Source organism: Cyprinodon variegatus, unplaced genomic scaffold (assembly GCF_000732505.1).
Source record: "Cyprinodon variegatus isolate N-32 unplaced genomic scaffold, C_variegatus-1.0 Scaffold319, whole genome shotgun sequence".
NCBI lineage: Eukaryota > Metazoa > Chordata > Actinopteri > Cyprinodontiformes > Cyprinodontidae > Cyprinodon > Cyprinodon variegatus.
This window is the reverse complement of record NW_015150772.1, coordinates 77,675-93,867: the sequence shown is the minus strand read 5'-3', so window position 1 is coordinate 93,867 and position 16,193 is coordinate 77,675. Positions and strand designations below refer to the sequence as shown.

General features: G+C 38.2%; 1 protein-coding gene across 1 annotated transcript in view; it reads left to right on the top strand.

Moving 5' to 3' along the window:
* The window catches only part of LOC107090978 (girdin-like), a 72,641-nt gene that overhangs the window by 13,990 nt on the left and 42,458 nt on the right, over positions 1-16,193 (top strand). The window contains exons 5-13 of the mRNA XM_015384648.1: positions 364-447; positions 1,247-1,387; positions 4,617-4,762; positions 5,071-5,152; positions 9,483-9,641; positions 13,648-13,794; positions 13,951-14,128; positions 14,309-14,424; positions 14,577-14,645. Coding sequence (XP_015240134.1) covers positions 364-447; positions 1,247-1,387; positions 4,617-4,762; positions 5,071-5,152; positions 9,483-9,641; positions 13,648-13,794; positions 13,951-14,128; positions 14,309-14,424; positions 14,577-14,645 — 1,122 coding nt within the window. The remainder of the gene's footprint in view (positions 1-363; positions 448-1,246; positions 1,388-4,616; positions 4,763-5,070; positions 5,153-9,482; positions 9,642-13,647; positions 13,795-13,950; positions 14,129-14,308; positions 14,425-14,576; positions 14,646-16,193) is intronic.

The following is a 16,193-nucleotide window of genomic DNA, read 5'->3' as shown; positions in this document are numbered from 1 at the left end:
TTCAAAATCTTCCCACTCTGAAGGCTTAATAAAAAAAAGATTGTTTACAGAGCCCCGAAACGCCGGCTTCGTATGGATGAGAGGCTGGTTTGGTGAAAAATTTGTGCGTTTAGGCCAGGGTTTGACTTCGTGTGGACTGGGCCTAACATTACCAATATAAACCTAATCCGATCCTAAACCCCATTCACTCTTTAAACATAACCGACAACCCAAGAGGGGTTAAGTTTTCCTCATTGGGACCAGCAGGCTGGTTCCCAAGTGTCTGTAAGTCCCAGCAGTATGGTATATTCCTGGGAAATTAACCTTACACTTTCTGCAGCCGATGGTGCATCATGCATTTATTCCTCTTCTTTGTGTCTGCAGTGTGAGAACAAGGAGACATTCATCCAGCAGATCCAGTCTCTGGACATTGAGACTCAGGCAGCCATTGCCATCTGTATTCAGCAGGTAAGTGAAGAACCTGTCTGAATTAAATCAGCTGCCCCCCCCCTACAATATGAAAGTGGGATATTCTGTCCTGGGAAGAGTTTCTAAAGAACACATTTGTCCCTAAATAATATATCGCACAGTATTTCTGTGATGTCTGCCTGTAGGCGAAAATAGAAGAGTTATTATTCCTCTTTCTGATGCTGAAAGTAAGTGTGAAAATGAGCTACTTGTCATTCTGCTGGCTGTCTTGTAAAGACCTCTGGGTGCCCCCTGGTGATGGATCTTCCACCCGTCATGTCCACCTCTCCACCTCCACCTCTGTCACATCACTGCTTCATCTTTCCTTGCTTTTTGTCATTCTCTGTCGTCTATTAAAGCATAAATGCCACTTGGCTCTCCTTTGAAAATATTCCTCCTATAAATAATTGCCGGCTTCAGAAAAACAGCATGCTGGCTACCAGCATGGCTGAATTTCAGAAACAGCGTGTAGCCCACCAGCCTTTTTATTGCCAAACTTTTCAGCCTAATAAATGACAGAGGTGAAAAGTCCTCCTCCTGTGTAGATTGATGCATCCCCTGCTTCCTGCTCATATGGCCTCCACCCGTGAACCTCTCAAAGCCATCAACATGATCATTAGTTTTGCATGCGCGAGTCGAGCCAGGCAGAATGTAAAACGTAGTCATTTCTAATCTACCCAGATGCTTGGTATTCATAGCACACTTGCTTTGCCTGGAGAGTTTGTCCCCTGATCTGTCAATTGTATCAGACTTGGAAGGATTTGTATCCCAGAAACCTGAAGAAGTGTCCTTGCTGCAGGTGACCCAGGATCCTAGAGTGGTGTTGCCTCTTCAATGGGAGGAGCTGGTGGAGGCAGAAGGCGCAGACCTGCAGCGGGCCTTCAGCTCCATGGCCAAGCAAATCCAAAGCCTGCTGGCACAGAGAGACACACACCTGGAGGTACGTCTGCTCATGAATCAATGAATAATTACCTTCTTCCTGGATCAAACCTGAATAAAAAGATCTCAGCTGACATACACGCTATTTTACGATAATCATTATTTCCTATATATGATTAGATCTTCAGATAATAAAAATATATTGATAAAAATTATATGAAAAAAGCCAAGTTCAGATTGCTGGTGAAGACTCTCATTCATCCAGGTCATAGTCATTCCAAAAAAAGAAAATTAAAAATAATCCACTGGACTTTGTTTCCAGATTTGAAGACGTTTCGCTTCCCATCCAGGAAGCTTTATCAATTCAAAATGTCAGGAATAGCTTTGAGTTCAAGGTTTTATACTGTAGCCCATCAACTTGTTTTGAAAACATGTAAATTGAAACCGTTTTGTTGTTTTTGTTCACTCTGAGTTGGTTTGTTTTAACCCAGATGAAATCTAGTTGTCTTCAATAAATGTAGTGTGATCTTATCAGTAATCAGGTGTTTACAGACCAAGCCTTATTAAAGGAGGAAACCTTAAACAGCATGTCGCTTTCAGCTTTCCGGAGACGATTCTTTTAGAAAAGCACCTAGAGATGTGGTAGGTCTTTAACTGTAACCCCAACCTGTAGCCATCGCTCTCCAAAGCTCTATTAGTACAAAAATCTGAAAACTTTAACTTGAAAGGATGTGAAACTTGAGGCCCAAAACAAAATGAGAGTTTGTAGAAGCTCTAGGTCTTTTGGAGGCATCAACAGTATCCATTAGATCAGGAAGATCAACCTCCTGGGGAGCGGAGCACACACACACCACAGAGGTTATCACTGCTATAGTGACACCTTGCCTTTGGCATCGCTGAACCACAGTTTTGATCCTGGCTTCAAAGGATAGAAACAGAAACAGCATAAGGGAAACAAAGGATACCAGTTGTATATGTGAGTTCCTTTTAGGACAGACAGAAGCAAGGACATGTACTGAGAAAAACTGGAAACCTTAAGAGACTGTTAACACACTAAGATTTACAAAGATTTACAAAAAATACAAAAAAAAATTATGTTAATGATCCAATTACATATTTGCTGTTTTTTTTCTGGTAAAATACAGTTTCAGAGCTCCCACTGAGCCTCTGAATGCATCTTTGCAGATTTTTTTGTCACTAAACAATTGATTTCAGTCTCACCCCTTCTCCGGTGCACTGAGTCATTATTTAACAATAGTCTGTGTAATCCCTACTAAAAGGTACAATTATTGGACCTATATAAATGTATATAGTAAATAGGTGAGAGTCAGGGTATTTATTTATAGGCTTTGGGCACCGTAGGGGGTCCGAGAATATCCTTCCCCGGAAAATATTGAAATTTAGATTGTCTGAAATGCTATTTCCTGCATTTTGAGGTGGGATGCTGCTAACCTTTTGTCTTTGTTACAGCACTACTTTTGTCCTGATTATCTCAAGTATGTGTGCTTGACTAGACTTAAACTTTTATTGTCATTTTGCATACACAGATTGTATACAAAATGAAATTTTGTTTAGTACAGCTTTTCAGACACTAGAGGTGAAAATTTCTTAAGGAATACATTAAATCATTTTTTGGTACAATATTATGTTTCATAGGTTAATTCAAACAATCAGAAAGTGTAACGCTATGTTCTCACCGCAATTTGAGTACAAGCTTAATTTCTGATGCTTGTACACATTAAGATCGAAGCGCTTCCTGGAAAATGTGTCCAGATGCATCTAATTGTCCTGCTGCTCCTGTGTCCAATGGAAAGAGAGCGGCTTTGCTATATTTGCTGTGGTCAGTGGTTAAAAAGTGTTCATATATTTTTATGCAAGAAAGTCCACCTAAAACATCATCTGTGCAATCAGTTCATCAAGATTACGATCCTGCCTTAAAGTATTATTCGCTGTCCAGTGCACTATCACTGGGAATCCCCAGCAGCAGCTGTCTAAGGCCCGTTAGCCTCTTGGAGATTTTCCTTATGTGGCGGGTGGAACTAGAGCTTAGCGTTTTTCATGTACGTGTATCAAACTGCAGGCACCAGAATAATTAAAGCAAACGTATTTTGTTGGCAGGTTTCAACATTTTAAGTAAATTTAGGCATTAATAAACGGTTTTAGAGGAGTGATCATAGCGATCTGCATCACAAGTGCTATGTCTCACCCCCCTGCCAGCTCCCAGATCAGCTTCTCTCATTGATAGATGTGGTGCGTCGAGCAGCAAAAGTTAAAATTTTCCAACTGCAGCATCTGCTGCTTGTGAAATTTTGAACATTTGTGCAAAGTTTCCAGGGGAAAAACAGGGTGTACAATTTCTGAAACCTGAAAACAACTCAAGTCTTTTAGGCTTTTCAACACCTTTACCTCTTTTAACAACATATTTAGTTTAACCCTTAAGTTCCTATTGAAATGTTCAGGACATACAAAGGAATAGTGCTTGGACTTACTTTTTTTTTCTACATGTCCCAGTAATTGGGACAGACTTTTCTGTCCCCTATTTTGAAACAAAACAAAAAAGGATTGAATCCACCCCCCCTAACTCCATGTGACGCTAAAGACGTGTGTAAACTATCTCTTCCCAACAGCTCACAGCTTTTTGGTGTTTTCATAAACTTTGCTGCCTACCAAAAATATTTGGTACATAGATTATTATTTTTCTTTTATGTATAGAAAGAAGTCCTGTTTTATATATCATAAAGCTGACATACAATGTGATTAAAAAATTATAATAAATTGCAGAAGTGATCTTAAGCAAGATGTCTCCTACTCCCACTGCTCTCTGGGTGCTGAGTGTCTTCTGTTCACTTCCTGCTTGTCATTACGGTAAACTGTTAAAACTGTGATCATGGCTTATATTTGGTTTAGATGCTGAGATAGAAGTTGTGTGGAAGCATAAAAAAGTGCTTTGGCAAATATGCTTTGGGTGATTTATAATCTAAGCAGCTCTAAATGCTACATATACATGTATGAAACACATTTCAAACTGTCAGGTTTAAATAAAATTGCTGTAATTTATATGCATTAAAAAACGTTGCAGAGGTTAAATCTGCTTCATATTGAGCCACCTGAAAACCTTTCGAAGAAGAATTCGGATCAGGAAGCCTTTTTTTTCTTAGTTATTCCTAATAATAATTTATTGTTTATTATAAAGTATATATGTGCATTTTTTAAATTGCCTATACTCTACTCAGATATGTTAATGTTGACATTAAATAAAGTTTTAAGTAACTTTTTTCCTTCCTGCACAGAGGATAGCAGAGCTGTGTCAGGAGCGAGAAGCCCATGGTGATTCAACCACGGTACCACTAGGGGGCCACGTTGACGATCTGCCGCAGAGCCTGGCCCTCCAGCTGGCTGATAAAAAGGCCAAACTCCGCCGCCTCAAACAACAACTGTGAGTGTGTGTGTGGAAGTGTGTATGTGCAGGAAAATCCCTGGAGAATCTTTAGTAAAGTTGCCATAAAGGTCAACATTAATAATGTGCAAATTTTGTCACTCCTCTACATGCACAAAAATTAGTTGTTACTCAGCAACGAGCAGGGTACTCAGTGTAGCAATCTAATTTCCACCATTTATTCAGATTTAGCCAAAGGTCAAAGTTCGGCTAAAAGTCAGAAGCACTGTATTATTTTTTTGTAGATTTTTGTACCAGTTCTAAGCGATAAGAGTTGAGTGGAGATTTGTGCATTTTGTGTGTTTTAGGGAGGACAAAGGGGATCAGATTCTGGATTACAAGCAGGAGGTTCAAATGATGGAGGATCAGCTGAAGAAACTTCAAAAAGAGGTACGGACAGAGGGCACACTATTCTTCCTGCACATTGGTCTAAAAGAAAATAGTAATTAGGAATTTCTTTTTTTTTACTAATATTGATCTCAGCCAGTTAACAGTGAAGTGTTTGTTGGAGATGATTCTGAGTCTTATAGGTCATTAAAGATTAAAGGCCCCGGGCTACTTTGGGGCCATAAGCAAGATTACTTAAAGCTAAAATAATGACAATTTTACTAGTTTGAGATTGCATGGCATCAGTCATCATTTACTGGTACTGGATTAAACAAAAATTTTGTATATTATCACAAGAATATGAGTCTTTGATTTTTTTCCTGCTGTGGCTCTACATAGCCTGCTCACAGAGGAACTACTGTCCTGCAATCATTCAGTTCCCAAACCCATAAAAGGATGTTGCAACATCAGATCTGTGTTGTCAGTGACACGACACTGAAGTCAGCATCTGATTCATGCCATCAATGTCTGCTGTTTACTCTATATTAACACCACTTTGGGTCAAACAAGGTAATATGATGAGCTGAAATGTGGTCTGCATAGTCTGCAAGATCCACTTCTGTCTCTAAGCTGAGCTTAACTGCTTCATAGAATACAACCAGTAGTCTCATGAAATTAAATAATATAAAAATTTAAGTCAGAAAAACTTAAGTAAAAAAGTTAAAAGGCTCAATTTAAAAGTTATAAAGCAAAGTGAAAAATGTGGGTTCCTGTATCAGCATTAATGTTCTGATGGTTATATTCTAACAAAAATTAGTTTCTTTCTTTCTGTAAGTGGTTTTCATTAATTTCTTATAAAAAAAAAAACACTCATAGGATTTTTCTTCTTACCATATTACAGCAATTAATTATTTCTTGTAATTACACTGACCTTGATTTCTACCATTTAAACACATTTTTTTAAATCTTACGAACGTAATAAGGTCTTGCTTTGTCTTCCAATAAAACTCTTGACCTTTTGAAATTCAAAATATTTCACTGAATGCCCAATAAAGAGTTAAATAAGTTAAATTATTCTTTCATCTAATATATGAATATATGGTAACTTTAATGGGAGAACTCGCCTGCTAAGGCATGTTAGATAAACTGTGGCTTAGGAACAAGTCTGAAATGCTAGTATTCACCCTCAGATAATCTCCAAAAGATCTGTAAGAAACTGGAGAGAGAACCTAAAAGCAAATTTATTTAAACTTTTTTTTCTTTTACTTCCTCTGAATCAGCTGAGGTCTTTAAAGTAATGAGAAACAACAGGGACACACAGGGCTGTGGTTATTCATATTTCTATTTAATTAAAGAGAAATCCTTGTTTGATAAACAATGTAGATGTTTGTCTCTACCTTTTTGATTATGATTGTGTGTCTTACAAACCCATTTAAGCTGGGCACAAAAGAAATCAATCTCTATTTATAAAAAGTTTTTTCCAATACCAATCATGAGCAATATTATCTATCAGGGCTGCACATTAGGGCATGCCCCCTCTAGCAGGTGGCACTAAAGACAGCTGCCTATGACTCGTTTGTTATGCATGCTCGAAAAGATCCTATTTGCTGGTTTGTTTATTATTTATTTTAACAAACAACAGTACACTGAGAATGCAACTGCAGCCTATTGATTAGGTGAAGATTACCAATAAAATATTTTAACAAATTACAGTTTTTTGAAAAAGGGAACTGAAGGAAAGAACTACCAAATCTTCCTTCTGCTTATTTGGGTCAGTGACTTTACAAGAGATTAAGCTGATCGGAGGACATTACTAAACACTCTGCAGATAAGAAACTTTTTACAGATAAGGAAGCATTTAGATTTCCTTCCAGTCATTCATGATCTACTTTATAAACCTCTTCCATTCTCATTAAGGAGGACTGAATGCTGCAAGACAGTGACTCTATGCAGATTGCTGGGTATACTTAGATGGAGAACTTTTTAATCAGGGAAGAGGTGATTAACTGAACTTGACTGCATTGTTTGATGACTATGATCTAACTGGAATGGATAGATTCAGAATATGTCTAGATGAATGGAAGGAACTGAGCTTGTAACACTTTTAGGTACCCTGGGATGAAACATGTTATTGAGCTGGCACCACATAAATAAACAGACTTAAACTGTTTTTTTTACTCTGGAAATTCACAAAGGCATCCAAAACATGGCTTACAAAGAAATAAATTGATATGACATTTAAAAAAATGTGAACACATAAAAAACTTTTTTCTTTGCTGCTGTGCATTGAATTATCTAAACTGTATCTGTGGCTTATTTGGCTTAAACAACGGATGCATTCTACTGCATTTTTGATTAGATCTGAGGTTTTTGTTTTCAGCATAGAGAGAGAAAATGACAGCAGCTTTAAGTTCTGGCAATAAATCCTTTAATGGCTTCAAAAGTTCAGTTTAGGCAGCTGTTTTGCCTCTCATCCAAGAGGCTTCTTCAGTTCTAACTAGTGGTGGGGAGCACTGAGATTAATACACTGTTGGTCTAACACAGAATTAGGGGGAACTAAAGGTGGCTCTGATCCCTCCCACTGAATTGGCCATGGAGGTCACCTGGGGGGGTGTTAATGGTTGTTAGGGGGTTCTGATGGGTCGTTAACTACCTCGTTAGAGTGGTTTCGGTCACATGCCTCATTAAAGTGTGAGTCAGGTGAGGGCAGGTGAGAGGTTAATCTTCTAGATATTGTACCTAAAATTTTTTTACGGAATTCCTAAAATTGCTTTGTAAGTAGGTGAAAGGTGATGTCTAAGAATACCTCATGTGTTGAGAGATGGCTTTTCCATTTTAACAAAGATGGCCGCCTTAACCCTTGCTCAAACCCGCTTCGTTAATTTGCAAGAATAAGGGCGTTGTTGTCCTCAAAGGAGTGTCCTTTAGCCTTCAGGTGAACAGCTGAGTCCTGTCCTGAGGAGTTGGCTCTCCTGTGTTGAGCCATGCACCTGTGTAGTGGTTGCTTGGTCTCTCCAATGTCTCTCCAAAGGTCTGTGCACTCTTTACTACACTGAATGGCATAAACCACGCTGTCGGCCTTGTTTCTGGGTGTCTTGTCTTTAGGGTGAAACAGTTTTTGTTTCAGGGTGTTGCTGGGTTTGAAGTGCACTGGAATCCAGTGCTGGTTGAAAATCCTCCTGAGTTTTTCAGAGACTCCAGCAACATAGGGAATGACAATATTCCTTCTTCTGTCTCTTCCGTCTTAGCAGACCTCTGTGGGATAACCACAGTTCTTCAGTGATATCTTGAAATGGCCCTTTTCTCTCATCTTCCCTCTATTGGTGGTGGGAATGGTTTCTGCTCATGTCTGGAGGGTTCTGATGCTGCCTAGTTTGTTTTCCAGTGGGTGGTGTGAGTCAAAACGGAGGTACTGGTCGATGTGTGTGGGTTTCCTGTAGACTTCTATGTTGAGTTGTCTGTTTTCCATGAAGTGAACTGTGCAGTTCAGGAGGACAAGGCTGTCATCTTTCACATCTTTCCGGATGAATTTGATGTTTCTGTCCTTTGCGTTGATGTGGTCTGTGAACATGTTGATATCCTTGGTCTTTATTTTGACCCATGTGTCATCCACGTATCTAAATCAGTGAATGTGAATGGGTCTAGTTTCGATGTATGAGAGTGCATGTGAGTCTAGAGCTCTGCTTTCAGCTTTTCCGTATATAAGTTTTCCACTATGGGAGACATATAAACCTACAGTATATTAATTTCAGTGATCCCCTCCACCAGTTAGAACTGAAGAAGACATTTGGATGTGAGGAGAAATGCAGAAAACTTTACATCAAGTCGTCTAAATTGAACTTATCAAGTTTTAACATGACCTGAATGACTGAGAATCTTCACAGATATGTTAATCTAGATGTTATATTTGATCTTGCTTTAGGGAAGGATTTTTGTCTGATTTCCTTTTACAATATAGTCTCTCACCTCGAATAAATGGCAAATGGCTTATTTATTATATTGCGATTTATGAAGAGTCCCCAAAAAACTTCACAATACATTTACCCATTCACACGCTATAGGTGGCCTGCTACATTATAGCCACAACTGCCCAGGGGCGGACTGACAAAAGTAAAGCTGTCACACATCAGTGTGACCCAGTGCTAGAGACACCAAAGATAGACAATTATGTCGATAATGCTTTTGCACGTAATTAATGCTTAATTCGAAAGTTGCGAACATACCTTTAGATTAGGATCTGCTGGGGAAGGATAATTCGGAAATTGTTTTCCCAGTCAAAGGCATATTTCCCTTATCTTGCATCAAACTGCTTCACTTCCTACTACTACTTCACCTCCATTCAGAATCAATCCACTGTCCTGTTTGTGTGATACTGTATCTCATGTTCCTCCAGAACCGTTCTCTGCAGAGCGAGGTGAGGGGCATGCGTGCTCTCCGGGACGAGCTCGACTGTGCCCGGGAACGGGCTACACGGACCGAGCAGATTCAGGCTGAGCTTCAGAGCTGCAAACACAAACTGCGCAGCCTGGAGCTGACTCGCACTCAGCTGAAGGTACGCACATCAACTGCCAGCAGACGGTTCACAAAACACACCAGGACAAGCTGCTCAGTCCCAACCAAATCACAGATACAAAAACATCCAACGAAACACAAAATGAGATCTTTTATTCAAACATTTACCCATTAATGTTTTTTTTAACAAGAGAAGTTAAATATATAGTATAATTAGAGAAACTCACATGCAAAAGATCTTAAATTAAATCTGTTGGTAACGCTTGTATAATGGGTGAAACTAATATTTGATAAAAAGAAGTGTCATTTAATCTTATTATTATAATAGTGTCTCTTATTACTATTCCCTCTCACCGCTCTCAGCGTTTCATTCAAAAGAAAGCATGGACCATGAAATTCAAAGCCGTAGAGCGAGGTTATACTGTGTGGTGTCATCTGGATTTACAGCTCAGAGCTGCTTCGTTGACGAGGAGGAGCAGGAGTTCGCCTCTAGTAGCTGGAACTTTTACAGCCGAATGAAATTTATTCTGAACAAGCTGAAATTTTCTGAGGCAGAAAATGTCTTCACATCCTTGTAAAACATCTCCCCTTGTCCTCACTGTCACCTTCTCTCATGTTTTTGATCCATTCTTCCTGTTGGTTCTGTCCTTGTGTTTGTTTTATCCACCTTGTATTGAAAAAAATGACAAAAATCCTCTTAAAGAAGTGTCGAAGCAAAATCTAAAATCATTATAACTGTAAAGTGCCTTAAGAGGACTTGTGTTGTGAATTGGCGCTATATAAATAAACTAAATTTAATTGAATTATGGAGCTTTTAAACAATAAAACCTAACCTATCTCACTAAATATGTTATTTAATATTCTTCTGTACTGTTTTCATAAGGGGGTCATTCGTCTTATATTATCTCCAAAAGAGGGTTGGCAAGGGGAGAAACCACTCTAGTTAAAAGGGGCTGAAATTATTTAGAACCACAACACTAGTTCAGTTTTTTTCTGTGTTTGCAAATATTTTTGACTGACTCATCCCTGCCATCCCTGCAGAATTAACCTAACAGACATCTAACAGTTTTCTAATTAAAGATGCAATAATAACATCAACAAATCTCACGCTATGCTGTTTACTCACATCAGGTCGATTCATGCTTGAAACTAAAAACTGCGCTGATTAACTACTTTTTTAGTTGTTTAATTTGTGTTTAATTATATGAACACTTTGCTCACAGACAGGGTTAGGTAGAGAACCCAAATATTGTCCTTAAATCAGGGCAGCACTACTACAGCATATTTTTTATGATGTAAAAGAAAAAAAGACAGCCAAGAAATTATTATAAAGTGACTCTGGATATATTTGGAAAAAAAAAAATTACTAAAGTACCGGGCCAGCGATCTAAGCATCTGGTATAATATAAAAAAAATATATTTATAAGTGGCAGACAAAAATATGAAATGATGTTTCTAATCTGATATTTATGACTACAATAAACCAAATCAGTACAATAAATACTAATATTACAGCTAACAAACTCAGGCAGAAGTTATAACGGAATGTGTCATCCAATATGTATTAAACTATTTACTTACAGCAGGGCATATATGTGTGTTTGAATAGGGCAGTTATAATAGCTACAGTTTATTGCATATAACCATGACCTCCAAATGTCCCAGAATGCACAGCAGATAGAAAACAAGATTAAATCAACAAAGCGTGTTTGAAAACAGGAGTAATCATTTCAACATAAGCTGTAAATCATTGGTGTATTTATTTTGTTAAAGGTATTTTTTTATTGAGGTTATTCATGATGAGTAGAGTAGCCAGAAATACTCAAGAGTTGTAAGACTTCATTATTTTATTACTAAAACAGAAGTAAAAAGAATGGTGGAGTAGCAGTACTCCTAAACTTAGATTTTTACAAAAAGTTACTCAAGTAAATGTAAGTAGCTATCACTCACCTCTGCTCACAGAGCATTGATGGCTAATTCCCAGACGGTCCATTGATTCCTTTATATCGAAAAGGGAGCTCCGCTGCATCATAAATGACTTACCCTTTCATGATGCAGCACAATATGCTTTATCCAAGTACACATCCACTATTCAGGGCACGCCACACACCCCAATTGACAGGTCTTGATGTTCCAAAAAGTCCTCTTCTCTTCTTCACACTGAGGCATTAATAAGACGTTTATTTTTATGAATTCAGGAGCACACATGGCAAGATTAAAAACTGCATTAAAAGCATAAGTGAGGTAAATTTGGCACGATAATGAAAGTTTTCCAATTTCAGGTAACATTTGCTCTCCTTTGAAATTAGTGTAAAAAATATTCCTTCTAGAGGTATTTTATTCAATTTAGTGTCAGACTGGTGAGTATTCTCCATGCTGTAGGATTTAATTTTCTCTGCATATCTACAGAGTTTAGCTTTTTTTTTTTAATAAAAGCAGAATACAGAAGTAAGTGCTCTGTCTGTTTTTATATTGTCTAATGTGGGGTATGACTTTTATTCAGACAAGCTAATGCACTCCAGATGTGGTTAGATTTTGTGCAAAATTTCAAACTCCCATGCATTGAATTCAAAATAACAAGACGTCATACACAGGAGGAATTTTTCCTCCAGTTTTCTCACAAATCTGCAAACCTCTCAGCCTAGTAAACTAGCCCCCCCTTCCAGCAGCCAAAATCATTTTTGTCTGAGAGCTGCTCTAGCCTCGATCAATGCCCCAGGCCCTAGAACTGGCGGGCCAATCACAACGCAGAGATGTGTTTTGAATTTCTGGATGCAAAGTGGGCAGGGTTTTGAGGGCCTGACGACAAAGCTGCAGAACGCTGGAGAAAGCACAACAAGGAAGATGGCAACAACTATTGAACAGTTCTCGTTTTACTCAGCTTTGGAATCAGTTTTGGAAAGATCAGAGTTTGGGTTTTCGTTGAAGCATGAGCAGGAAGAGGCTCTAAGCTCATTCATTTTTAAGAAGGACGTATTCGCCGTTTTACAGACAGGCTGTTTGTTTACACTCCCCCACCAGCTTTCTGTCGTGCTTACTACATTACAGTCAGTTGTGCTTATTGGTCAGAGCGTTGGCCAATTGGAGCAGACATGGTTTGAAAGACAACGGGTTGTTCTCATCAACAATCTTCCCATGTCTCATTCATCGGGGCCAGACTAAATTACACATTTAATCTCACATTTAGTCTGGTTTATCAGGCTACAAACCTCTGGTTTTCATTTCACTGTGATGCATTTCCTTTAAAAATACCTCAGTAGAAGGGAATTCTTCTAAAATGTAGAAACTTTGGATCCCTCACTGAACCTGGTTTTTGATTATTTGCAAAATCACATTTTCCCCCCCAACTTAAATTTGCTTCTGACTGGAAATGAATCTAGTATCAATTATAAGAAAAATATTAAAATAGCAAGTGGAAAAGTACATATACCATTATCAATAATTAAAACATTTTAACAGCACTTAAAAACCAAGTTTAACATATCACTACAGATTTGTATAATTACTTTTAACAACGACTTTCCCACCTCCCCTCTCCATAATGACCCTATCTGTAGAGGGAGATTTTAAAAGCTGTCTTGTCAGCAGATTTTTCCACCTGAGCTAAGGATCCCTGCAGCTCCCCTGGACTCTTTAAAGAAGGCGGACTTTAGCTGAATCATGTTTTTGTTTCGTTTGCAGTTTTCCAAACTCTTGTCACTTCTGGATGATAGGCAGTTCCCTTTGAGATGTTTATATTGACCTTGGAATACACACAGGTTGTTTTTGCTTGTGAGGTGTATTTGTGTATCTCCTATTAATTATGAATTTTTAAAGAAAAAACTGTAATCACCCCAATTTAAACTAAAATTTTGTTGTTTTATCTAATAAAATCCCTAAAATTTGCATCAAATTTTTTGTTATAATTATAATATCAGAAATTGCAAAAAAATTCAAGCGTTAAGGCTGCTTTTTGCAAGTTGTTGTTGCTAATTCCGCAAAGATATAGTTTTTGCTTTTTCTTCTCATGTAAAACTAATGTAATTTATATGTGGCACCACCTACAGGAGCAGCAACATCTATGTGCAGCATTACAGGAAACTAAAAGTCTTCTGGAAGAGCAGCTGGCAGATGCTCGGGCACGTTGCTCCTCCATACGGGAGCTGGAGAAGGACAATCTTCTGCTGCGTCAGAGAATCATGGACATTGAAGCAGTGGGTTAAGCTATGAGAATAATGTTTCCCAAACAGATGAGCTAGTATTAAAGTTTGAGTTAAATTTCTGTGATACCTAACACTGGTACTTTTTAGACATTTTGTGCAATATTTGCATTTGTTTTTGAAATGTCTGTATGGTGTGTTGATGTGCAGGAGCGGGACACTGAAAGGCAGCGAGTTGACGATTTGTTGGAGATGAACATGAGCCTGGAGGCAGACCTGAGGCAAATGAGCACGTCAAAGAGAGGCGTTTCCTCCCCAAATGTCATCCTCCATCAGCATTTTCTGGAATCAGGACCTGACTCTGATGAGGATATCTGCAACCTGATAGGTCTGCACACCTGCCCTATTGTTCCTAAACATATACAACCGTTTTATTAATTAACTGATAACTGGAAATTAATTGGGATAAGGGTGGTTCAGTTAGTGTGCATCATTAGAAAATCAAAATCCTTTTATTCATTTGACACCTTTCATTATGTGTCATAATTCTGTCCTCCTTCTGTTTTAGATCAGAAGCCGCTGAGCGTGGAAGTAGGTGAGGCCTCAACGTTGAGGCTGCTTGGAGCAGAACAGGAGAACGCTGAGCTAAGGAGGAGGCTGGAGGAGCTACAGGCCCAGCAGGAGGTCAGGGTTCAGAAACTAAATAATCTGTTATTACTCCACTATCAAAAACTCAAGCTTGACATTGGAATACTATTAAACCTGCCAAATATCAGCTGTCTCATATGTGGGGCCGGTCTAACGGAGAGTAAGTTGTCTGTGCTTCTTTGCTGCAGGTTGAGTCCCCAGATACAAAAGATGAGCTGGCGTGTCTTGAGGTGGAACATCGAAAAACACTCAGTGAGGTGAGCAGAGAGCAGAGGAAAGGTTCATAATCATTTTGCTGCTCAGTTTAGACCGCACTGATTGTACTCCATGTTGTTACCAAAATCAAAGTACATAGAAGATGCCAAATACTGCAGCACATTAGAGCAAATTTTTCAGGACTAAACAAGAGAACTTAACTGCTCCCGTGTTTGTTTGTTTGTTGCTTTCTTTCTTTGTTTGTTTGTTTCTTTCTTTCAAATGCAGAACATTTTAATTGTAAAATCATACTCTTTCATACAGGTCATTTTAAATATTCTCTCTATTAACTGTTTTTGTCATCATTTCACCCTTATTCAAAGCCTAAGCAAGATAACCAGGTTATGTATGAATGTTTAAATGAGAAATCCAACACATGGTATGTTCTTACTGCTGTGTAATATTTTATTTAAAAAAATAAATAAATAAAAGAATCAGTGTCATTGTGAAAATGTAGTTCCTCTTATATATTTCAGATCATAAAACACATCTTTATACTTATTATAACCTAAAAAAAAACATAAAAAGCAGGTTACAAGTGATGATTTCATTTCTAAAGGTAAAACATCTATCTGCACCAACCTGGAGGTGTGTGAATGGATAGTTGCCCTCTAAACTTAGTGAGGATTTGTTCCACCAAACAGTGGTAACAACGGCAATGACCCTTGGAGACATTTTTGACGTCTTGTTAGAGCAGAATTTCTGTAATTCAGCCTCATTGAATGGTTTCTCCAACATCGTCTAATTTAATTTCAAACTTTTCAAACTGAATGACCAAAGTAGGCTAAAGTTTAGAATCACAAACTGATGAAATGTTATTTTCTTCTGGACTTTCTTGCACTAGTTCCCCCAGTTCCAGCGAGTCACCCAGGTCCTTAAACAACAGAACATTTCATGGCATCACACCACCATCATGTTTATATGTTCATTTAGTGTTATTTGACTGAAATGCTTTAGTCATTAGACAGCTGTTATTATAGGATGCACACTTTCTCTGACTGGGATAGAGACCCAGCACTTTAGATATTTTCTGAACCTTTTCCAAACTGAAAGACCTCATTATCTTTGTTTATCACTTGTTTAGATCAGTGGTCTTCATGTGAGCAGATTGTGTTTTCGTGATTTCCTGATTCTACAGGTCTGTAACTGGTGTGATTATTCAGGGGTAACTCTTGCTGAAACATCGGGTTAGGCTGGTTTGGTTTTTCTCTCAATGAATGAAATTGTCATTGAAAGTCTGCAATTTGCATTTATTTATGCTATTTATATATGATGATTAAATTATGTTTGAGGATCTAAAACATTTAGTTCTGACAAAAAAACAACAGCAAAGAAGATAAAACTGCAGGAAGGAAAAAACATTTTAACAGCGAACAGTCATTATACATACACTCACCAGCCACTTTATTAGGTACCCCATGCTAGTAATGGGTTTGACCCCCTTTTGCCTTCAGAACTGCCTCAATTCTTCGTGGCATAGATTCAACAAGGTGCTGGGAGGATCCCTCAGGGAGTTTGGTCCATATTGACATGATGGCATCACACAGTTG